This window comes from Ictalurus furcatus, chromosome 19 (genome assembly GCF_023375685.1).
Source record: "Ictalurus furcatus strain D&B chromosome 19, Billie_1.0, whole genome shotgun sequence".
Classification (NCBI taxonomy): Eukaryota; Metazoa; Chordata; class Actinopteri; order Siluriformes; family Ictaluridae; genus Ictalurus; species Ictalurus furcatus.
The window spans coordinates 680,672-706,925 of NC_071273.1; the positions used below are offsets into that span (position 1 = coordinate 680,672).

A 26,254-nucleotide genomic window follows, 5' to 3' on the forward strand; every position below is an offset into this window, starting at 1 on the left:
TTTGATCAAAATGAATATTTTAGTCAGAGTTATTGCGCTTCCTTTCTGTTGCACGCTGTTTGATGAGAATGCGTGGACTCGCGCTCATTCAGTGAAGTATAACAGAGACTCTCGCAGTCAGGACGATCCTTTATGTAAAATGGAAATACTGGTGTGAATTTCTAACATTTACAGATAAGTATATAAAGATAAAAATGTCATTTCTGCGCTGAAGAAAACATGTCTGGAACACATTAAACAGCACACGCATCTGTCGCAGCATCTGACACGACAAGCCACGTTAAGACACTTAAGAGTTTGTTTGAAGCGCTTAATGTATAACATTCTCATGTTTTGGATGACCTGGATTGTCCACTTTTCCTGCAGCAGCTCACTCTGTGACCTCCACTGTTTTTCTAATGTTTTATTCACAGAAATGCATTTTTCACCATTGTGCACCATTTTCACCAAGTGACATCACAGACCCAATTAATCCATAATGAAATTCATTGTTGATTATTTTAATTATCGATGATTATCGATTTTATCGATTAGTTGTTGCAGCCCTATTGAATGTAAGCATTTATTTTGATGCATGATTAATTGAGGCGCACGTTAGCAACATGTTCCAAAAAAGTTGAGACAGGAGCAGTTTAGGACTAATAGCAATGTGACAAGTTGAAATAAGAAGGTGATGTGAAACAGCAATCATCTAATCAATCAGTGGAGGCTCGCCAATCTGCTAACAGATGCATCAGCGAATAATCCAACACTTTGACAACAACATTCCCCCAAGACAAATCGGTAGGATTTGGGGCATTTCTACAGTGCACAATATAATTAAAAGATTCAAAGAAGCCGGTCAAATCTTGGTGCATAAAGGGCAAGGCTGAAAACCACGTCTGAATGCGCGTGATCTCCGATCCTTCAGACATGACTCAGTACATTTACATAGACAGCAATAATCTAATTATTGACCTTATTCTGAATAAGACAATATTGTGATTAAGGTGTTTACATGAGTCGCTTTTAGAATATTCCTTTCATGTTCCCATTTTCCATGTTATAGAACATAGATCGATTAACGGCACACGTCATTACGTCCCCACGCCACGCAGTCCGACGTTCCCTCCAGAATTTCACGTATCGACATACAGTTCGTCTTTGTTATGGAACTGTATACAGTTTTGGGTGTTTCATTTTTAATTTTATGAAAGCTTCAAATGCAGATAATTATTTGTCGTGCTATACGTGCGAATAGACGACTGCTTGATCCCATGGGCTGCGTCCCAAACCGCGTACTTACCGTCTATATAGTAACTGAAATTCATGTATTTTGCCTACTATGTAGCAGGTAAGTACGTGGTTTCGGGCGCAGCCGTGCTCTCTTGTTTGCCGTCAAACCATTGATCACTGCCGCGTGTGTATGTGTCCTGTCGAAAAATGCGGTGAAAACTCCCACACGATGTTAATAGTGTGATTAAGGTGTGTACATGTCTGTAATGCACTTCGACATTAAAATAGGAATACTCCACACGTCTTAATTCGTTTTGTGTTTACTTCGGGTATGACTTTATTCGGATTGAGGTCATCCATAATCGCTGTTTTCATGGTAGTTTATTAATCAGAGTATCGTCTTAATTGGGTTAATATAGGATTATTGTTGTCCGTTTAAACGTACTGATTGTCTTAAAAACTGTTATGAGTAATGGATATCCTGACATGGTCTCGGGAGTACTTTGGTAAACCTTTGTTAGTCAACACCATTTGCTGCTGCCTCCTCAGATGCAGGTTAACGCTTTACTATGCGAAGCAGAAGCCATATGTCAACACTGTCCAGAAGTGCCACCGACTTCTCTGGCTTGGTCTCATCTGAGATGGACAGTAGCACAGTGGAATTGTGTTTTGTGGTCCAAAGAGTGAAGGATAGATCACAACATTTCAGATTTGTGAGTCAGCTCCCAATGTTCACCAGAAGAGCCAACTCAAAGATTCAACTCATTCCTAAGTGACACAGTAATGAATCCTTCTGAGAGTGAGTTTTGTGGTGTTCTGAGAAAAGTTTTTAAATAATCTTTAATACCAGGCAGAAACGTGATATTAATGTCACACCACAAGGACTGCTGACTAAAGGGGAGTGGTTTCTTTATTATAAATGACTTTATATGAGAAGTTTGTGGATATATTGTAAATAAAACTTGTATAAAATCATCTGTTGGAAATCTGTGGCGCGTGAGGTACAGGTACAACGTTACCTGTAAAACATGCTTTTAGACCTTTCAACTTCCTCTCTTAAATTTCTCATGAATTAAACATTCAGAATATTTGGGAATAAACAGGATGTACCCAAATTCTCCATAAAACACAGGGCTCTACAGTGCGACCATTTCACTCACATTTGTGACTGAAAAGTACTTTGTGCGACTGTGAAAAAATATTTATGAGCACGGGTGACCTGTTTGGAGTTGTATAATACAATCGAAATAAAAACTAAAACTCCAAACTGCATATACACTGCACAATGGTTACTTTCACACTGCTTTTCATCTCCTCAGTCAACCGAACAAGTGTGTAAATACTGCAAAGAAGCCTTTATGATGATGAGAGTAACTCTGTACATCATCTGGTTCTCTCAACTTCCCGATCTCACAAACCGCCATCTTTTATTGATCCCGCAAAATGTCCTTTGACTGTAACCTGCTCGTGTAGAGACAGCGGCGTGGGAGGAGTAAATTAATAATAATACTAACGCAACAAGGTGGGGTTTTATTCAAATGTCTTTTATTAAATAATTTCTCACCAATCATAATCAAGAGTAGCAACCGTTCAGTCTGTACACATACAGTACACTGCCGCTCTCCTTCATTCCATTCACCAACTCGTCCTGGCTCACACGCACAGTACATTCACTAATTTAAGCTCACGGTTGCCAGATATAACTAGAAAAGTCAAACCCAGTTTTCATGTTTTGATTTAATCCCCAAAAAACGCAATATTATCAGCAGACATGGTAACATTGTACTGGGGAACCCATCTAAAACTGATAAACAAACAAAAAAACCTAATAAAATGTAAACACAGAAAATGTGCTTAGTTATAAATAAATCATTTAATGTAAAAAATAGATATTATAATAACTTCATAAAATATAAATAAAATGAGAAATGAAATAATGAATTTAATTACTGTGGGTTGCACTTAATATCAATTTGACATTAAGCTTAGTTTGCCATCTCCTTCGAAAGCTATTAGCCTTTTTCATAATATGGATCATGCTTGTGTTAATCTACTTTTAATTAGGACTCTTTATTGCTTAAGCTATTTAAAAATAATTATTTTATGCTTGTTTATCAATTAACCAACAGTATTTCTCATTGCTATTATTTTAATTCAATTAACAGTGACCATGAGCAGAGAGCTTAGATTTGACTGTTTATGACAGACTTCCCGATTAAAGCTTAAACAAAAATAGATTGGTATCTGGATCGTATCGGTCGTAAAAATCCTGATCGGTGCATCCCTAATGAACACCATTAAACTAAAGCACTTTTCATCTGACGGGTAAATGAACTTACCCAATCACATCCTATATGAGATTATTCAGATATATATACAATATACACAGAGTGGTTCGAGAATTGACTTTGGAGAATTTGAAAAATGGCCAATAGTGTAGCTTTAAATATATTTTAATATAAGAGGAGCAGACTTCAAAGACTGAACGTTGAGGTTTATTGTATTTGTTTACAAGGTGGAACAGGTTGTTGTTTTTTGCATACAGCCTGTAAAATTAACTGAAAATATTACATTTAGTTTATCAGAAGGTAAATTAATTTGTCATGCCTCACACTATGTTCCTAAATTCTGTCATAATTGATGAGCTCAAGTTTTCTCATGCCTACTTGTGTGTTATATTGTGGCACATTAACGCTACCATCTCTAAAAATAATAATAATAAATAAATTTCAACCGTGCTCCTAAATTTTTGTAATTAGTAGCACAAGTGCTCCTAAAAGAAATTGTTACCATAGAGCCCTGCACCAGCAGCACTTCAGTTGTGCCAACGAAAATCTGATGCGTTCCCTCCAGTAGAATGTGGAAAAGTTAACTTCACTAAAAGACCATCTGGTAGCATGGAAACTACTGCCAAATGTGTCTCCATGGGTTCAGTCTACCATAGAAAAGGGTTAACGGGTCCAGTTTAGAGCTCGAGGCCCCCGTTTCAGAGGTGTGCTCACCACTGTAGTCAGCACAGAGCAGAGCCCGACATTAGCACAGGAAGTAAGATCTCTCTTGGACAAAGGGGCCATAGAACATGTACCCTGTTCCCTGAGGGAGGGAGGATTTTACAACCATAATTTCCTGGTCCACAAAAAAAGATGGGAGTATGCAGCCAATTTTGGATCTGCATCATTTGAACTGTACTCTTCCGACATACAGGTTGAAGATGCTGACACTCAAACTTATCATTCCACAGATTCAGTTTGTGGACTAGTTCCACAGAGAAATATTGCCCAGTCATAGGAAGTTCCTGTGGTTTGCGTTTGGAGACAACGCATACCAATATCGGGTTCTTCCCTTTGGGCTAGCGTCATCCCCTTGCACCTTCACAAAGTGCATGGATGTCATTCTGGGTCCATTGCAACTCCAGGGCAGCCGTGTACTATACTACCTGTTTCCCAGTTTTAAGTAGTTTGTGATGCTTGTTCAAGATACAAAATCAAACTGAATTACTGTGTTACTTGTTTATCTATCATTATGAGAGATTAGAAACCATTTGATGTCTAGCAGACTTATTTTTCATCCAGCCGTGTTTTAAGTACGGTCAAGCCAACTGCAGTAGAAACCCATGAGATCAGCTCTTTTCTTTTTTTTCCTTTCCTTTCTTTCTTTTTTTAAAAAAATATTTCTGTTCAATTTTGGTCCACAGGATGGTTTGACTTTAAAACACATTTAAAATTCATTCAGTTGGCTAGATTAGGGCATTTATGAGGCTGGTTGAAGCCCATGTGGTGTTGAATGAGGTACTCAAGGTGCTTTGTAAAGATGGATTGTTGTATGGACTTATGCATGGCTCCAGGCTAACTTTTTTAAGAACCAACCCGAAACTTTGTCAGCCATCCTGAGCAGAAAATTGATTATCCTAAACACTACTTATCTTTTGGTTACAATACCTTAAGATGTATTTCTCAGTTTAATCTCTTGTTCTGCTATAGCATCAGAAATCAGTTTCTCTTGTCCTGACTATAGATTTCATATAATTATGATTAAATAAGCACAAACATTGGTAAGAACATCACAGTCGCATAGACTGCAATAAGTATACTGTATTATCTGAAAAATACTTTCCAGACACTTTTTCTTTACATTTCACAAATAAATTAAAAGTCCCTGAGTCTAGGCTGATCATGAAATTCTTAGGTTTTTTAACAATTTTTTTAGGTCAAAGATGTGAAAATTAGTGTGATGCTTAACAGCACATTTGTTTGTGTGTTTTCTAGGAGTGTAATCCATTCAAGTAGAAGAGATCAGACTCTTCAGGACTCAGTTGCATGTTTGTGCAAACTTTACTAATATTCAAAGATGGAGACTCCTGATCTGGACACAGATAATGTTTCCCTGCCCTCAAAAAATAGGTAAACAACCGCGTCATTCTATTCTAGTTATTAAATATTCATATCTAAATTATTTATTGAGTACATATAAAAAGAATAACTTAACCAAAGTTTTTAATGTTAATGAAAATCTAACAGCCACCACATAGCATAAAAATGTTAGATTATGTTCATTGCACGTAAAATGAAGCCCTCATTAAATTAATACGTTAAAAACTGTAAAGAGTGTATATAACTCAATAAAGGACTGTCTATAATGCTGTGCAGTAAACTCCAGGGAAAGGGATCAGAATCACCAGCACCCAGCTGTATCTCCATGAAGAGTGATCAGTCTATGGAGCCTCCTCTGAAGTTTAAAGATGGAGACTCCTTACTTCTACACAGGTAACATCTCACTGTTAATGTCACTGCTAAAGTCACAGTTAAAGGGAAATCTTAGCATAAACTAGAAGTTAATATATTATTTATCATAGTATGTAGTATTCTTTTGTACGGGACTGTATCACTTACTGTTTGTGTTTTAGCAGAATTGCTCATTTTATGTCATTTGTTTTCATCCAAACACTACAATATCTAGGATGCAAGAGGTTAATATGTTATTCAGCCATTGGGAATCCATACTGTGATTGAGCAATCCAAACCTCTGAATGAGACACATGACTCATTCAGAAAAACAGTGGTATTGTATAATGTCATATCATGGAAAAAACATAAGGTCAGACTTTAGTGTTTTTAAATACAAGATAGAATTTGATTTCTAAAATGTTGTATGTACTATTGAACCATACACGTTTCAAAGCCAACAGAAGATTGTTGTGTTTACAGACAGTTTGGAGGAATAATTCCGGTCTGCGTTACTCCGTCTGTACAACAACCATTATATCTCAGTAATATCTAAGTAGTTAACTCCCAGTAAAATTGGTGTGCTAACTAAAAATTATACAGGATTAGCTTGCTAGTTATGTCAGCAATGGAGCGTGAAGACGGATGCAAGTGCAGATAAAGGCACATAAAGACGAAGAACGCAAAACACTGAGTGTTGTACACTCTGTACTGTCACTTAAATACCCGTGCTCATGAACCCCAAACATGAATCAGGTGTAACCTGATTCATGTGATGTCATAGTCATGTGATGTAATAGTCATGTGATGTAATAGTGGCTGCTGGGAATCGTAGTCCCGGAGTTGTTCTAGCATTTTCATGACAGAACCCCATTAACACGCGGCTTCTGAAGCGTGTAATAAGTTTGGGAGGGGGTCCTGGATACCCAGACCAGAGGTTCTTAAGCATTACAAAGTTCACTTGAGTGTCATCCTTCACGGGGCTGGAAAGAGGACGCTTGACATGTTCTCATCTACAGATGCGGGGCAGGCTCTTCCACAACGTGGGAAGAGGGCACAATATTCCTGGCCTGGCTTGGGCACGGAGCTAGGGCTACTGCGTAGTCAGTGGGGGGAACAAAGCTCAATGTGGAGTTTGAGGGGAAGCATAAGGAGGGAGCGATGTCCTCCATGGAGCAAGAAGCTGGATCCACATGCGGCACAAAGCAGAGAAATGGAGTGTAGTCTTCAGTGGAACATGGAGGCAGAACGATGTCCTCAGCTGAGCAGGAAGGTGGAGTGGCATCCTTAGTGGAGTGACGTCCTCAGCGGAGTAGGAAAGTGACACAATGTCCGAAAGAGAAGCCTGGTATAGTGACATCTGAGGCGGAGCAGGGAGGCAAAGCCGAGCGCTCGGCTGAATCAGGAGACGGAGCAACGTCCTCAGCTGAACAGGGAGACTGAGCAGCATCCTTAGCTGAGCATGGAGACTGAGTGGCATCCTCAGCTGGACATGGAGACTGAGAGGCGTCCTCAGTTGAGCAGGGAGGTTGAGCAATGTTCTCCGTTGACTCGGTCGGCTCAGCGAGATTCGCAGTAGGGGAGGGAGGGTGGGGACAGATCTTGCGCAAGTCTTTCAGCCATGCTTCTGTGGCCCTGAAACTAGATTCCCTCTCCTCTGGTTCAAACCTCAGGTGTTTCCAAATGTCTTCTGGGTGGAAAAAAAGATCTGCTGCATCCATTGTTGCATTATGTCAGCAATGGAGTATGAAGACGGATGCAAGTGCAGATAAAGGTTTAATCACAAACTATACAAAACACAAAACATGAACTCTTAAACCATGATACACCATAAGACAAATAAACATGAAAACAAGACAATGAATGCTGTACAAACCGTGACTTAAATACCTGTGCACTTAAACCCCAAACGTGAATCAGGTGTAATCAGTCATGTGACATAATAGCAGTTGCTGGGAATAGTAGTCCCGGGTTAGTTCCCGCATATTCATGACAAGTTAACTAACATGCCTAATTTGTATCGTTTTAAATTAAAGTTTGTGTTTATGATTATTTTGCTAAAATAAATAATGTATCTGGCATTATATAATAGACTTAATACTGTAATCATTAATAACAATAAAAATCAGCATTTTCCTAGATCTGAGACAGAGAAAACTGAAGCATGGTTGAAAAATTCGGAAGCTGTACAGAAAGATATTTGACAGTATCTACAGACTGACAGAAATGTGTATTGAATTACTGAATAAATGTTATTTTGATAAAGTACAAGTTGCTGCCACACAGCTGCAGGGCCATCAGCGACTGTCTGTTAGGAGTTTCACATGTTCTCCCCCTTGTCTGTGTAGGTTTCTTCCGGGTTCTCCTGTTTCCTCCCACCTCCCAAACACGTGCCAGTAGGTGGATTGGCTAACATAAATTGCCCCTCAGGCTGTAATATTGTCCTGACTATAGGGATTTTATACCTTTTTTGGCAAAATTTCCTAAAATGATATTTGTATTTGTATCTGTTTAGAACACATTACCTGTTCATTGAGAGTAAAATATTCAGTCACATCCCTAATGGCCGTACAGGAATAAAACCGAGAATTAAAATGAGCAGATATTTTCCTCCAGATCTACAATGCTCCTTATTGGTCACGTTGTATTTAGCCCTGTGTTCCAAAGCAAAATTAATGCAAAATTTTAGGCTATATTCTGGAAGTGGTCAAATTTAGTGCCTTTATCAGCGACATCTTTTGTTCACAGTGATGTACAGGAGGCAGGAGACAGGAAAGAAAAGAAGATGACAGATACAGGGTAAGAACAAAACCAACAACATGACTGTGACACTTAGACAATGGTATTATAAACCTCTCTGGTGTTATTAACTACAGAGTGATTAGATTATAGATAATAGTTGGACCCCATGTCTCACCACATGTTCCTACTTCACCATCTCACAGGCGCGACCCAGAATCTGCTGCTATAAATGAATTCCAGAAAAAGTTCAAATCAAATCTGATGAAGAAGTTTCAGTGTTTGAACGGAGCGATAATAAACCTGGGAAACCAAACACTCCTGAATGAGATCTACACAGAGCTCTACATCATAGAGGGAGACAGTGGAGAAGTCAATAATGAACATGAGGTGAGACAGCTCAAGGCAGCATCCCAGAGAACAACAGAGGACAAACCAATCAAATGCAATGACATCTTTAAGCCCTTATCTGAACAAGATGAACCCATCAGAACTGTTCTGACAAAGGGAGTCGCTGGCATCGGAAAAACAGTCTCTGTGCAGAAGTTCATTCTGGACTGGGCTGAAGGGAAAGCAAATCAGGACATCCACCTCATATTTCCACTTCCTTTCAGAGAGCTAAATTTGATGAAAGACCAGAAACTGAGTCTGATGGAGCTCCTTCATTTCTGTTTTAATGAAACAAAAGAAACAGAAATGTCCAGGTTGGAAAAAGTTCTGTTTATTTTTGACGGATTGGACGAGTATCGTTTTCCTCTGGATTTCCAGAACACAGTGAGAGTGTGTGATGTTACTGAATCAGTATCAGTGCATGTGCTGCTGATAAACCTGATCAAAGGGAATCTGCTTCCCTCTGCTCTCATCTGGATCACCTCCAGACCAGCAGCAGCTGATCAAATCCCCTCTGAGTGTGTCCATCGAGTCACAGAGGTACGAGGGTTCAATGACCCACAGAAGGAGGAGTACTTCAGGAAGAGAATCAGTGATCAGAGCCTGGCCAATAACATCGTCACACACCTGAAGTCATTAAGAAGCCTCTACATCATGTGCCACATCCCAGTCTTCTGCTGGATTTCAGCCACTGTTCTAGAGAGAATGTTAGGTGAAGCAGAGAGTGGAGAGATCCCCAAGACTCTGACTCAAATGTACACACACTTCCTTATCATTCAGACAAACATCATAAGAGAAAAGTACTCAAAGAAACAGGAGAGTGATGAAGAAATGCTTCTTAAACTGGGACAGCTAGCTTTTCAGCAGCTGATGAAAGGGAACCTGATCTTCTATGAGGAAGACCTGAGAGAGTGTGGTATTGATGTGAGAGGAGCAGCAGTGTACTCAGGTGTGTGTACGCAGATCTTCAGAGAGGAGTTTGGGTTTCACCAGAGTAAAGTGTACTGCTTTGTTCATCTGAGCATTCAGGAGCACCTCGCCGCTCTGTATGTGCACCTGACATTCCTGATGGAAAAGAGAAATGTTCTTCAACAGAATCAGGTCTCTGAATGGTGTATCTCACATTTACACTATAGTGCTGTAGATCAGGCTTTACAAAGTCAGACTGGACATCTGGATCTTTTTCTTCGCTTTCTTCTGGGTCTCTCACTGAAGTCCAATCAGAATCTCCTACATGCCTTAGTAACACAGACAGGAAGTAGCTCACAGAGCATAAAGGAAACAGTTCTGTACATTAAGAAGATGATCAGTGAAGATCTTCCTACAGAAAAATCCATCAATCTGTTCCACTGTCTGAATGAACTGGGTGATAATTCTCTAGTGGAGGAAATCCAACACTACCTGAAATCTGGAAAACAAAGTGAACCCTCTTCTTCACAGTGGTCTGCTCTGGTGTTTCTGTTACTGACATCAGCACAGGAGCTGGAAGAGTTTGACCTGAATAAATATATCAGTACAGATAAGATAACAGAATATGTTCTTGTGAAGGTGATGCCTGTGATTGCAGCCTCCAGAAAAGCAATGTAAGTAAACCTGAATACAACTGTTCTACTGTTACAGTGTTAGAAAGAAAGAAACCGAAAACACTTTTCTTTAACCTTAAGGTGATGCACTGTGGAGTTAATGCAAATAGATAAATAGATAAATTAGATAATAAAGATTGCATGAACAAAATAATAAGACTGAAGGGCAGGTATTAAATGTATGGAAGCCAGCTGATTTCATTTGAGGACATAACACTGAAGTCTTGAAGTTATGACCCAGTATCCTCAAATAATTTTTAAAAGTTTATTTATTATTACCACAGTAATGCTGGTTTTATGTCGGATATTTGGCACATGTTCACACCTCCTGATTCCTCCAGGCATAAAGAAACACATTTATCATTATTGTTTATTAATGCAAAATCGTAATCTCAAAAAATAAATTAATAAGTAAAAATTTCATCATTACCCTTATAATAATTTTCCTGTTATTATGACTTGGTAAAAGGTTTTATTTGTGAGGAAAGTTATTTATTTAATAGAAAACTGACTTTGAAAAGCCTAATACTTGTTAAAAGTAGCATTTTTATTTATATTTTTATGATATAATAATATAATTTTATTATTTGCTAATTGTTATTATTATAATTTTTTTATAACCTTCTCAGAAATTATTTTCTTCTTTTTCATGCAGTAACTCGATAATGTACTTTTCTGAGAGAGGCACACAAATATGCGCACACACCGACGCGCGCGCGCGCGCGCACACACGCACACACACACACACACACACACACACACACAGACAGACAGAGAGCAAAAACCCCAAGCTACTGATGGCCCCTTTTCAATTGATTTTGTTTTTTTCCTATTTGAGTTTATGAAGGTGTGCAGGAAACACGGTGAAAAATTAACATGAGCTCTGCTGGACTTCCTCCTGCCTCTTGAGTCTTCCTCCACACACATACACACCAGCTTCTACATCTACATACCATGACAAATTTCCCTTTAAATGCTGTAATAGTAATTCACAGTCAGACATATTTGGATCTGATGTAAGAGAGTCTGATCTAAAATGTTTATAAAATGAGAGAGGACAAAAGTTTCAAGAGTCATGCAGAGTTAGATTCATCTAAACAACTAAGACTGATTTTTTTTTTATTTTTATTTTTTTATAATTAGCTGGCTACTGAAATGAAATCAGCCCAGCAGTGAAGTTGTTTTATTTAGGTAGCTATTGTTAGCTAGTTGTGTGTGCCTCTCTCTCTCTCTCTCTCTCTCTCTCTCTCTCTCTGGTTACAGCAGTTACTGAAAGCACAGAGAAACATACAAGTAGCGCTTGCCGTTTTATTCATATTCATCTATGTATATCAGCAACCATTCTATGTGTGTTACACCATGAAAATAATTTGTTTGACAACTTATTTGACCAAAATTCCATTATCCTCAGCAAGCTAGCTAACTGAGTAATGTGTGTTATGGTGTCTAACTAAAAGAAAAAGAAAAAAAAAAGAAATGCGTATGAATGAACCTGACATCATCCATGTTTCATTTTCCGACAACAAAGCATGTGAACATTACTCATAATTATTTCCCATATGTAACCCACTCATCGAAGGCGGGTCACTTATTGGGGTATTACAGCGTGTGATGACCGTAATGAGTAGTTGAGATACCTAGATTGCGCCAGATCAAAAGACTATAGATTCACTCGCTGGAGCCACGAGTTGGATGACGGCAGTGAAGTAATACACCAGACACACAAATTAAGTTAACTTGGTATATTGTATAAAATAACCAATAGGAACAAATATAACAGTAAGGAAATAAAATAAATGAAATATAAATAAAAAAATTAGAATCCCAAACTTATACACTAAACAATTATCAGAAGAACACAGTATATGTACACTACACAATTATTAAGGTAACACAAAATCTTTCAAAGTGGTACTCGAATCAGATCACACTGAACTACTAACTTAACTAAACTTGAGTCTTGGTGAGACAGAGTTCACAGTCCCTCGGTTTACCGAGTACCGAGTCAGTGCAGTCTGAATGTCCTCCTCCAAAGGAAACAAGTGTCAATGTGTACACAGTTGTACCTGATCCCTTGGGCCAAGGGAAAAATAAATCAAAGCTCTCAGATGCAGTGTGCTGAAATTGCAACCTCCTAGCTGCAATCAGGTTCTAGATCAAGTGGGGTTGGCTCGCCATCCATTACTGGAACAGTTTCTCCGAAGTTATCCAGAATCGTTGCCAACGGGTCAGACTGCACCATATCCGCGGTCAATCAACATCTGAACTCAACATTAAAACCTGATCTACATGAGATAGGTCACATAAAATTACTTAACAGCTAACTATTAACATGGTCAGCATAACTGGAGTTAATATCAGTAGCTCAGTAACCACATTCATAATCCACTTAATAACTTAACTGCGTGAATGTAGGGCATGAAAACTAGCTATCCACTAATATTCACTAACATCAGTGTTTCAACAGTTAGTAGGCCTCAAGGCGTAGCAGTTTGTACACTCAATTTAACATTCGACATAAAATATAATTAAAACATACATCTCAACGGAGCTATTCCACTTACCAGTGGTAGCAGTCCTAAATACAGAATACCATGAAATATCCTGTTTTTATCAGTTAATATACACACAACTTATTAACAAGATAAGGCACCTTAGCTGTTAGCTTACAGCTCACAGCTAGCATACAGCAACACGAGGCGCAGCGGCTAGCGCCGTTTATGCCGAGGTCAATAATCAAAAATGCGGATGTCGCATGTAAGTTGACGGATATAAACTCACCAGTGCAAGAGAACGGCACATTACTCTAGCATGCTTTCCAACTTAGACTCTTTCGTGGCACTCTACACTGTTGGTAATTTACACCCGCAACAGCAGCATCAACATACCGCTACAATGCCTGAGTTACTACTGACATCTCTTCCTATCTCCCTCGCTAGCTATCCCATTGGCTGGAATGTAGCAATTCTCACTCCTACAGGCTGATGTCCTAACAGCACCCGGACCTCGTATTGGATGATACTAATAGTCACTCAGGACTTATTTATTTATGTTATCTATTTATATCTAAGTTTTACCCCTGGGATACACCCTCCCCCCTTGACTCCATGCACTTCCCCATGTATGGGTGCGGCTGCTTGAAAACAACTTTGGAAGAATGAAGGGGTCCCAAGTAGGGTTCAGTTACGCTAGTTTCTTGTAGCGCATCAGTGAAAGCTAAACTCAAGCCCTGGAACAGAGACCGCACAATAGCTAACAAAGGCCCTCCTGACCGAGTGTACTGTAGTCTCTCAATGGGAACTCGGTGTCTTTCTGATCGCCGGAGAACATCTACTCCGTCAGGTTCAACCTGCTCTGCTTCTCTAGCATCAGTGCAATCAATGCTCTGACACATGCCTGGCCACCTTTTCCAGTACAAGATCACTCTCAGCCACAAGTAAGTCACCTCCAGACCCTGATTTAAGGTCCAAATCTGGCAATTCATCCGCTCTGCTCACCGGAACATCAGCATTGTGACTCTCGTGATTCACTGGAGTAAGCTCTAATGAGGTATCCCCAACTGGTGAACTTTCATGCAGGCTGGTTGTATCTGCTGGTAAATCAGTATCACTCACTGGTTGGTCAACAGGCACGTCAACTTCACCCGCTAACTCATCGACATGTGGGTGATCGTTAGTGTCATGCCTATGGCTTGGAACTTCATACAGCTTAGTTACTGTGAATGTCTCTTGTATAGATGGATCTGGGGACCAACTAACGGAGTTATCATTCTCTGTATCAGAATAGGCAAAAGTACCCTCCTCAGGATCAGGATCTACAGACTGCCTGGTCCTGGGTTTACGTGGTGTTGGTTCTACCCGAGGGTCCATCTCTGCAGAGACCAGAAGAAAACCACACGGTAGCAGAAGGTCACGATGGACTGTTCTCAAAAGTCCTTCCTTAGTTTCTGGCCGTATAGTGTACACAGGGAGACTCCCAGCTTGCTTCACTACTACATGGATATCCGTCTCCCATTTATCGGCAAGTTTGTGTTTACTCCTGAGGCGAACTGCTCTAACTAACACTCGGTCCCCAACCTCAAGAATAGAAGGAGTAACACGTCTGTCAATCCTAGCTTTGTTCCTATCTGCTATCTTCCTAGCATTTTGGGACGCTATTCGATAGCTATCTTCCAGGTGTGACTTCAGTCTCTGAACATGCTGAGAGTGCGTCTTGCTGTCACTCCTCTTCAATGGTAAGCCAAACGCTAAGTCGACCGGAAGTCTCGGTTGATGGCCAAACATTAGCTCATAGGGTGAAAACCTATGTCATTTCTCGTGCAATTATACACATGCACCAAAGGTTTGACAAATTTATGCCACTGTGTCTTGTCTTCTGCTGTTAACGTCCCGAGCATGCTCAGAAGGGTTCGGTTGAAACGTTCTACCGGGTTACCACTGGGATGGTAAGGTGTGGTACAAACTTTGCGGATACCTATCATCTTACACAACTCTTTGATGACATGTGATTGGAAGTCAGGGCCTTGGTCACTGTGCAATCGCTCTGGAATACCATAATGCACTAGGAAGTTGTCCCATAGACACTTTGCAACAGTTTAGGCTTTCTGGTTTGACGTTGGCACAGCAATAGCATACTTAGTGAAATGATCGGTCAAGACAAGCACATCTTTGTTGTTACCTTTATCCGATTCAATGGACAAGAAGTCCATGCACACAAGTTCAAGCGGTCTGGTAGTCTTGATATTCACCAACAGAGCCGCTCCCTCTGGAGCTGTTTTTCTCCTAACACACCTATCACAAGTCTTTGTGTCTCTCCATATCTGCAGCCATTCTCGGCCAATAGAACCGAGTTCTGATAAGATCAAGAGTATGCTCAGTACCAAGATGACCCATGTCATCATGCAGACTTCGCAAAACGACAGGCCTAGCCATCTCGGGAAGAACGAGTTGGTAAGTCCTTTGGGCACCTTCGTAACGGGTTCTGTAGAGAATCCGAGCATGTAGTTCTAGGTGACTCAACTCTCTGAGTAGTAAATGGATGTCAGGAATCTCTGTTCGGTCAGTAGAAGGTAACCTCTCACCAGTTTCAAGCTGAGCTATTACTCCTCTTATACCAGGGTCTACGCGCTGTTGATCTCTAATTTGCTCTGCGGACATGAAGGGAACTATCGGTAAACCACCACCCTGATCTTCATTCACAAACACAGATGGTAATGCTTCTGCAGACAATGCTAATGACTGCACCAGTGTCAAAACATCCTCGCTACCTGAGTCAGTATCTGCTGGTTTACGAACGAGATGATTCTCGCAGATGGCACTCACGACATCTGGGTCAAGGCAGGGTAATGACTCACTCAAGTGAGTTTGTGCAAATTGGTGGATACGATCTTGCTCCTTCTGGGATATGGTGTCTGTGCGCAGCCCTCCATGTGGTCGCCTAGAAAGACCATCCGCAATGGAGTTTAACTTCCCTGCTCGATACTGAAGTCGGAAATTGAAAGTGGATAGGGCCGCCAGCCACCGGTAACTCACAGCATCCATTTTTGCTGTGGTCAAGATGTATGTCAGGGGGTTACTGTCAGTGACGACAGTGAACTAAGTCCCGTACAAGAAGTCACTGAATTTCTCAGTCATGGCCCACTTCAAGGCAAGGAACTCTAGTTTGTGGGCTGGGTACCATGACTCACTCCTAGATAACCCTCTACTAGCATAAGCAAGTACTCTCATTTGACCTTGCTGTTCCTGATGTAGCGCTGCCCCTAACCCTGTTGTACTGGCGTCAGTATGCAGAGTGTACGACAACTTAGGGTCAGCAAAGATCAGTACGGGAGCAGTAGTGAGCTGCTCTATGATGGCCTTAAAAACGTGCGCACATGCAGTTGTCCAGTGCTCACCGAAGGGTTTCTTGGGATCATGGTAGTTCTGAGGTTTTGTCTTAGGGTTATTATTCAATTCAATTCAATTCAATTTTATTTGTATAGCGCTTTTTACAATAGACATTGTCTCAAAGCAGCTTTACAGAAATATCAACATGGTATACAGATATTAAAGGTGTGAATTTATCCCAACTGAGCAAGCCACTGAGTGGCGACGGTGGCAAGGAAAAACTCCCTAAGATGGTTTAAGAGGAAGAAACTTTGAGAGGAACCCGACTCAGAAGGGAACCCATCCTCATCTGGGTAACAACAGATAGTGTGAAAAAGTTCATTATGGATTTATATGAAGTCTGTATGGCCTTAGGAGCAGCCGTAGTCTCAGCAGTCTGGAATTAGAGAAGATTTGAGCTCCATCCAGAGGCAGAAAGGATCTGGATCTCTAGTATCTCCATAAATTCGTGTGGGGCTCGGCAAAAGGAGAGAGGGAGAAAAAAGATTATTATGACTGCAAAGTAGTAGAACAGAATCTAGTCAGGGTAGGCTTGAGTAAACAAATACGTTTTAAGCCTAGACTTAAACACTGAGACTGTGTCTGAGTCCCGAACACTAATTGGAAGACTGTTCCATAACTGTGGGGCTCTATAAGCGAAGGCTCTTCCCCCTGCTGTAGCCTTCACCATTCGAGGTACCGTCAAATAGCCTGCATCTTTTGATCTAAGTAGGCGTGGTGGATCATATAAAACCAAAAGGTCGCTTAGATATTGTGGCGCGAGACCGTTTAGTGCTTTATAGGTTAATAAAAGTATTTTATAGTTAATGCGCGATTTTACTGGGGGCCAATGCAGTACTGATAATATTGGTGTGATATGGTTGTATCTTCTAGTTCTAGTTATGACTCTAGCAGCTGCATTCTGGACTAACTGAAGCTTATTTATATTCCTACTGGAACATCCAGACAGTAAGGCATTACAGTAATCTAGTCTAGAGGTGACGAAAGCATGAACTAGTATTTCCACATCATGTAGTGACAATATGTTTCTTATCTTAGAAATATTTCTGAGATGAAAGAAAGCTATCCTAGTAATATTATCTACATGAGCATCAAATGATGGGCTGGAGTCAATAATCACTCCAAGGTCTTTAACTGCTGTACATGATGAAACAAAGACCATCCAGAGTAACCATGTGATCACAAAGATTACTTCTAGCTACACGTGGGCCTAATAAAAGTATTTCTGTTTTATCAGAATTAAGTAAAAGGAAGTTAGTTAACATCCAACGTCTAATGTCCTTTACACAATCCTCAACTTTACTAAGCTTCTGTCTGTCCTCTGGCTTCGCTGAAACATACAACTGTGTATCATCAGCATAACAGTGGAAGCTAATTCCATGTTTACGAATAATTTGTCCTAGGGGTAGCATATATAAAGTAAAGAGCAGTGGGCCTAAAACAGAAAACTGTGGAACTCCAAAAGTAACCTCAGTACGCATGGAGAAATCACCATTCACATCTACGAACTGATAACGATCGGTCAAATAAGACCTGAGCCAGGAGAGGACTGTTCCCTTAATGCCAACAACATTTTCTAATCTATCAAGGAGAATAGTATGATCTATGGTATCAAAAGCTGCACTAAGGTCGAGTAACACAAGCAGCGAGACACAACCCTGATCATAGGTCAGTAGAAGGTCATTTACTACTTTAACTAACGCTGTCTCTGTGCTATGATGAGGTCTAAATCCTGACTGATACATTTCATGAATGTTATTCCTATCTAAGTACGAGCATAACTGCTTTGCTACAACCTTTTCTAAAATCTTAGAGATGAAGGGGAGATTTGATATAGGTCTATAATTGTCTCTAGGACAATTGAGACGGGTCAAGGTCAGGTTTTTTAACCAAGGGTTTAATAACTGCTAATTTAAGTGATTTAGGTACATAGCCAGTGCTAAGGGAAGAATTGATTATATTTAAAAGTGGTTCAATTACTCCTGGACAAATCTGTTTAAACAAACATGTAGGTATGGGATCTAGTATGCAAGTTGATGAATTGGCTAAAGAGATTAATGTAGCTAGTTCGGTCTCTCTAAGCGGAGCAAAACACTCTAAACATTGATCTGATATTGCTACATTGTCATGTAATGGGTTTGTTACAGTACTGTCCGGTTTTAATTTAATAGCCTGTATTTCACGTCTAATATTTTCAACCTTATCAATGAAAAATTTCATGAAATCTTCTGTAGTGGTTTTATTCCTAGTTAATTTTGCTACCGTGTTGAAAAGGAATCTAGAATTGTTTTTGTTATCTCCTATTAAGGTGGAGAAATAGATTTTTCTAGCATCGCCAAGAGATTTCCTATATTTCAGTAGGCTCTCCTTCCATGCTGTTTGAAATATCACCAGTTTGGTTTGATGCCATTTACGTTCTAATTGTCGGGATATCTGTTTTAAGGTTCGCATTTGATCGTTATACCAGGGTGCTAATTTTTTCTCTCTAATTATTTTTCTTTTGAGTGGAGCCACTCTATCTAGCGTGTAGCGCAGTGTTGACTCCAAGCTTTCAGTCGCCTGATCGAGTTCTATGGGATCAGACGGTGAAATATTATGATCAATATGTATTATGAACGAGATAAGATAATGGTCTGAGACAACTTCAGACTGTGGAAAAATTATAATATTTTCTATTCTTAGTCCATACATTAGTATGAGGTCAAGAGTGTGACCACCATTATGAGTAGGCCCGATTACATTCTGATTAATCCCTACTGAATCTAAGATGGACACAACCGCTAATCTTAGAGGGTCTTCCAGGTTATCAAAATGAATATTAAAATCTCCGACGATTAATGCTTTATCTACAGACACAACCAGGTTTGAGACAAAGTCTGCAAATTCACTAAGAAATTCAGTATATGGCCCTGGGGGTCTGTAAATAATAATTAGAGGAATTGACTTATTTTTTGTGGCTACATCATTTATACTGGTATAAAAGATTTCAAAAGAATTAAATTTATGCTTAGGTTTTTGTGTGACGACTAGATTTTGACTATGGATGAGACCAACACCTCCTCCTCTACCAGTTGAACGAGGCCGATGTACATAACTGTATCCAGGAGGACTGGCGTCATGTAATGCTATGTACTCGTTTGGTTTAATCCAAGTTTCCGTTAAACACATTAAATTACATTCCTGATCAGTAATGATTTCGTTAACAATAAGAGCCTTAGACGCAAGAGATCTAATGTTTAATAGTCCTAGCTTCAGATTAAAGGTGCTGGATGTGCATTCACTATGATTTAATTTTATGTTAATTAGGTTACGAAGACAGACTTTCCGAGATTTTCTATATATTTGTATAGCTCGGGGAACAGACACAGTCTCTATAGTATGTATTACCGGTGCCGGATTTTTAATTGAACATTGATTATACTGAATGTTGTTATTATCGGAAGATGTACTTACGGTAGGCAGTCACTTGGAGTGTAGCGTCTTGGAGATGTTGTCAGACAGCAGTTCCGCTCCAAGGCTGGTGGGATGCAGGCCATCGAAACAACCTAGGATGCTCCCAGAACAGATTCCAGTTATTGACAAACACCAGATTCTGCTCATTACACCAAGAGACTAACTAATCATTTAAAGCTAGAAGTCTACTGAACTTTTCTGCTCCACGTCTGTATGTGAAGAGGTCCAGAGACGGTGATCTTCGCGGTGGGTGATCTGCCTCGTACCGTCTCGATCAGGCTGGAGAAGTCAATCTTCAGAACCTCCGTCTGCCACAGCCTGGTGTCGTTCGTCCCCGCGTGCAGCACAACCGCTCCAATGCACTCGTCCTTCTTCAGGATCCCGGATACCTGCGCAGCGACATCAAGGACACGAGCACCAGAAAAACAGTGTGTGTGCACCTTACCTTTAGATGAGGCTACATGGACGTTCCGCACAATGGAGTCCCCAACGATCACAGCGTTAGGTCTGGTCTGACGGAGAGGGGCGAAGCGGTTCCTGGTTGGAATCTCGAAGACCGGAGGTGGAGAGCTCCTCCCCTGGGGTCCAGCCCGTGCCTTCCGCCACTGGTTCACCCAAGGCCCGAGGTGTATTGGCGCCGGCGTGATGGAGACCACGGCTGGGAAAGTCCTAGGTGCACGGTCCCTGCACAGAGAAACACACGGCGTAGAGGGCCTGGGAGTGGAAATACCACGCTGTGTGCTTACCTTGGATATGTGGGCAGAGGCACAAGATGTTTCCAGCGCAGTTTGTCGCTCCAGTAGCTGGGCCTGCTTGTCGAGTAGGCCGCGGATCTGCTTCTCCACATCCTCCAGTTCCAGCCGCACCATGTGAAACTCGAGCGAGTCCTCATCTGCACTCAAAACCGGAGAGACAGCAGACATATTTGTTTTTTAAACAGAACAGCGGTAAATGAGAAATGTGAAACGTAAACAAGGCTAGCGGCAGTTGATGCTAGCGGGCTACGGGCTATAAGCTAGTCGCGGATGTTTGTAAAAACAGATCAAATTTAGCGACAGTGCAACGTTACGATTGTTTTATCTAAAGTAGTGTCAGTTATATTTGTATAACGTAAGGTAAGTAATTTTAAAGTATAGAGATTAGAAGAAATTAATGTAATAGCGTTAGCTCGAAGGGCGCTGCTTCCTGCTTGACGCTGCTTCAAGTTCAGTGAATGCACTTCCGTTCAGTAAGTACGGGTCCTTTGATTACTCTTGCGCAGAGGCGGATACCCTGCGGTAAGGTCAGTAAGAGGTTTCACAATGCTAGAATAGTCTTTGATAAAACGTCTCTAGTATTCAGACGTACCAATGAAAATCCTCAGTGATTTTAGGTCACGAGGTACTGGCCAAGTTTTTAGAGCTTTCACTTTGTCAGGGTCTGTCTCTACTCCATTCTTCGACACTATATGGCCTAAGTACTTCACTGAAGTTTGGAAAAATACACATTTCTCTGGTGAAAGTTTCAGCCCGTACTCTTTCAAACGATTCAAGACCTTCAGTAGCCTAGCTTCATGCTCTTCAAGTGTCTTGGAGAACACGATAATATTGTCAAGGAACACAATGACCTCCTTAAGATTCATGTCCCCCATGCACTTTTCCATAAGCCGCTGGAAGGTGCTCGGAGCATTTGTAAAACCTCGTGGCATACGGTTAAACTCCCAAAAGCCCATGGGGCAGACGAAAGTGGTCTTGGGTTTATCTGATTCGTCAACCTCAGTCTGGTAATATCCGGACTTTAGATCAAGGACTGAAAACCATTTGGATCCATTCAAAGTGGAAAATGTGTCTTCCAGATTTGAGAGTGCATAAGCATCCTTAATAGTCTGGAGGTTAAATTTCCTGTAATCAATGCAGAGATGAACATCACCATTCCTCTTCCTCACTACCACAATAGATGAAGAAAAGGGTGAAGAAGACTCACGAATGACTCCTGCTTGTTACAGCTCTAGCAGGTGCTTACGGACAGCTTCCAGGTCATTAGCATGGATAGGTCTAGCTCTGTGTTTGAAAGGTGTCTCATCTGAAAGTTTAATCTGGTGTTTCACTTGATCAGTTCTCCCGAAGTCAAGGTCATTCTGTGCAAAGACCTCTGGCATGCTATGGAACTGTTGCACAGTTCTTTCCTTCCACTCTGCATCAATTGGAGAACCGTCAAAGTTGAAGTTCAAGGTAGACTTAAAACTAGTGCTGGGTTTCTGTGTATTCACACTCTGTTTTTGTGAAAGAACTCTCTGGAAGGTACCAACTTCCCCAATGACACATTTCTGAGGAATCGTGACGTCGTGATCGGTTTCATTGGTAAGGACTACTGGAATCTTACGGAATGCTTTAGCTGGTACGTCAATGAGACAGGTCTTCACAAGTAATCCACTTGGCAAAGATGATGTGGGTGGATGTTCAAGCACAGCAGTTTTCTCTGACAGCAGTCCAGGTGCAGAAACAGAAACATCTACCACCACCGTCTGACCAGCCGGAACAAGGCGGGAATTCTTTTCATGCATGATAACCCATCCAGTTCTACCATATCTATCTTGATGATGTCTCAGTTCAAGAACTTTCAGTACTGCTTTGTAGCCATGTGATGTTGACAGCCACACCTCAGCAGTGATTCCAGCATAAGTTTCATACAATACATTCAGAGTGTTAGTTCCAATTAACATCAGGGGCAGCACTCATATCTGGAACTACTAGAGCAAGTGTCGGCACTTCAGCTTCTACCCCCAGGAACTCCCTAGGAAAAGTGGCACTGAGCTCAATGTACCCAAGGTAAGCCACGGATTGCCCATTTGCTCCTTCGACCTCTAGCAGCTCGAAGAGTGGTTTAATCTCATGCTTCACCAAATGACTCTGGTAAAATGATTGGGGCACTGTAGTGACTTGGGAGCCTGTATCTAATAAACAATGGACTTTCTCCCCTCCTATTTTGATCTGAGCGGTACTCTTTGCACCTACCAATCCCCTTGGTAATATAAAGGAATTTACTTGAGTATGAGTCTTTAGTAAGGCTTGTCTCTTGGCCGTTAACTAAAACTTAGGTTCAGCGGGACATTTACAACTCTCTACAGTTCCTGTCAGCCCATTGACGGGAACTGATTTCAGTTTAAATGCACTATACTACTGTTTTGCCTTTCCCACCTCTGGTGTCGCAATCTAAGCTCTTTTCTTTTTGCAGCTACCAGATCGGGATTAGGATCGGACCCGCACGTGGCCGCCAGATGACCGTTCTCCCCGCATCGGAAACAATACCAAGGCTTTGGCTTTGGGGTGAGATTGTCACCTGTGGTCGGTGTGTTAATCACTGTGTTTGCCTGGTCAGGTTTTTTAAATTCAGGCTTTCTCTGTAAGTCCCTTTTGATAACAGGTTGTCTAACTCCTGCTAGCATGGCTATCTGATCCTTTAAGTCAGCTACTTGCTTTCTCAATACACTCATGTCTCTGGAATCCTGACTGGTAGGGAGTTCGCAGACTTCACATACAGATTGTGCTTGGGCGACAATTTTTTGCCTAGTGACACTCATTTGACACCTCATCCTGTTGGATTTAGTTTCTTGTCGTTCCTCTGCGGCCCGGAGCAGCATCAGGAGCTCTGCAAATGATGGAGGGTTGAGTTTCTTGCGCTCTAGCTGGAGATCAGTGAGCAGACCCTCATCCCAACAACCCCGACAGAATTGTTTAAGGAGATGTTGGTCCACCTCACCCCTTGGCACTCCCCCTCTCTGTACAGTGAGGTTCAAGGCCACCTGAAGCCGCTGCAGATAAGCAGGAGGCTTCTCCACATGATCCTGTAAAGTATTCATGAAACGGACAAACAGTTCCTCTCCATCAGCCATAGTTCCGAAAGCAGAGTCCAGCAATAACAAGTAATCTGTAGGTGGAGAGGCAGGATCAAGATGCATGACAAGAGCAGATGCTGGAGCAAGAAGACTTTCTAGTATTTTCCTTGTCTTATCGAGATCAGAGATTGAATTGTCTTGCATAAGCAAGTCCACATGAGAACGCCAAGTGTCGAAGTCAGTTTCGCTGTACAGTCTGAGTGTCTTCCCAGAAAAAGACCTTAGTCTTATAGCGGAATGAGCATGCTTGACCTTGTCTTTGCTCTTAACAATGTGTTCTACTACAACCCTCTGCACCTCTGGTGGATTGAGATCACAGGCCCGTAATGTCTGTGGCTTCTCTGGCATTGAGCTGAGAAGCGTCAACTTAGGATCGGTTTCAAGTAAAATAGCTCGGGTAGGGAAAGAACCCTTGCCTGCGAATTGCAGGGAGTCAACATCGCGTAAGGGTTTCTCTGTCGAGTTGGAAACTTCAAGCCGGAGAGGGCTTGGAGAGTGTGCTTGGCTCCATGGCATCGAGGGAGACCGCTATCTTTGACATAAATTCTCTAAGCACTTCCCCAAAGTTCTTCCCACTCAGCTTAGCTACTCCCTTTATCTCATTTAAGTAATGATCAGTGGCATTGGCCCCTACTTTCTGTGCATAGATATCAGCTAATGTCTGTACTCAACACTTAGACTCGGTATCATCAGATAGAGTATGAACATACGGGCACAGAGGTCCTAGAGTTTGTAGGGCTATCCCCGAGGTGTACTCTACTATGAGGGTCTTATGAAATTCAGAGGTGTTATCGTCTACTGTTAAAGACCTAGCAATCGAACTGTACTGTTTTAAATAGTTAACGATAGACTCATCTTTATCTAACCCAGTTAACCCACTCACTATTACCGCATTGGTCAACTTAACCTCTCCATAATGCAGCAACAGTGGAAAGTTACGTAGAAAACTATCAAAAGACACAAGGTATGGTGTTCCACAGTTGTAATCCAACATCTTATTGGCTCCTGGCTGGCTCGCCACAATTTACTATGTAACCCGCTCGGCGAGGGCGGGTCACTTATTGGGGTATTACAGCGTGTGATGACCGTAATGAGTAGTCAAGATACCTAGATGGTCGGATTGGGCCAGATCAAAAAACTATAGATTCACTCGCTGGAGCCATGAGTTGGATGACGACAGTGATGTAATACGCCAGACACACAAATTAAGTTTCTCCGAGGTTATCCAGAATCTTGGGCGACGGGTCGGACTCCACCGTATCCACGGTCAATCAACATCTGAACGCAACATTAAAACCTGACCTACATGAGATAGGTCACATAAAATTACTTAACAGCTAACTATTAACATGGTCAGCATAATTGGAGTTAATATCAATAACTCAATAACCACATTCATAATGCACTTAATAATTTAACTGCGTGAATGTAGGCATGAAAACTAGCTAGAATGGCATATTACTCTAGCATGCCTTCTAACTTAGACTCTTTCGTGGCACTCTACACTGTTGGTAATTTACACCTGTAACAGCAGCATCAAAATACCGCTACGATGCCTGAGTTACTACTGACATCTCTTGCTATCTCCCTCGCTAGCTGAGAGGCGGGCTCAGCCATCCCATTGGCTGGAATGTAGCAACTCTCACTCCGACAGGCTGATGTCCTAACAGCACCCTGACCTCGAATTGGATGATACTAATAGTCACTCAGGACTTATTTATTTATTTAATCTATTTATATCTAAGTTTTACCCTGGGTTACACATAGCATAAGCACAGAGAAACACACATAAGTAGCCTATCAGTAATCAGACATTGGGAATCCCTACTGTAATCAAGCAATCAGGACCTCCGAGGACCTCTGACAGTGGTTTTGTAACAACGTTGTGATATCACAGAAAGAAAAGAGGGACTTTTAAAGTTGTTTATAAAACTCAAGCCAGGATTTGTTTTCTAAAACGTCGTGTTGTGCAAACTATAGAACCGGACACGTTTCCAAGGCAACAGAAGATGGTTGTGTTTACAGGCAGTTTGGAGGAATACTTCTGGCCTGAGTTACTGTCTTTGCAGCACTCATTTCATCTCAGCTAAGTAGCTAACTATAGTACAATCAGTGCTAACTAAGAATTTAACAGGTTTAGCTTACTAGTTAAGTAATATGTCTAATTTATATTGCTTTAACAAACCTATGTAGGTCTACATCAGTCATGTTCTTACTGAGGAGTTTCCTTTAACGGACATTTAGCTATCTAACTTTGTTCAGCTTACAAAAGAGTTTATAGCTTCTGGTTGGGCAGCACCATGGCTTTCAGTGTAACAACATCACTGATGTTTTAATGATAAAACAAAAGGTAATCTACATCATGTAAACAGCAGCACTTCAAACCAGAGGACT

The 26,254-nt window shown here is 41.1% G+C and overlaps 2 protein-coding genes across 3 annotated transcripts in view; one reads left to right on the forward strand and one right to left on the reverse strand.

Moving 5' to 3' along the window:
* LOC128623034 (NACHT, LRR and PYD domains-containing protein 12-like) overlaps positions 1-26,254 on the reverse strand; it is a 393,909-nt gene that overhangs the window by 71,309 nt on the left and 296,346 nt on the right. The gene's annotated exons all lie outside the window — the stretch shown is intronic.
* The window catches only part of LOC128623035 (NLR family CARD domain-containing protein 3-like), a 96,748-nt gene that overhangs the window by 3,868 nt on the left and 66,626 nt on the right, over positions 1-26,254 (forward strand). For both annotated transcript variants that reach the window (XM_053649883.1, XM_053649884.1), the window contains exons 2-5: positions 5,481-5,615; positions 5,862-5,978; positions 8,685-8,735; positions 8,882-10,648. In XM_053649883.1, the coding sequence (XP_053505858.1) occupies positions 5,563-5,615; positions 5,862-5,978; positions 8,685-8,735; positions 8,882-10,648 (1,988 nt within the window). In that variant the 5' untranslated portion in view covers positions 5,481-5,562. The remainder of the gene's footprint in view (positions 1-5,480; positions 5,616-5,861; positions 5,979-8,684; positions 8,736-8,881; positions 10,649-26,254) is intronic.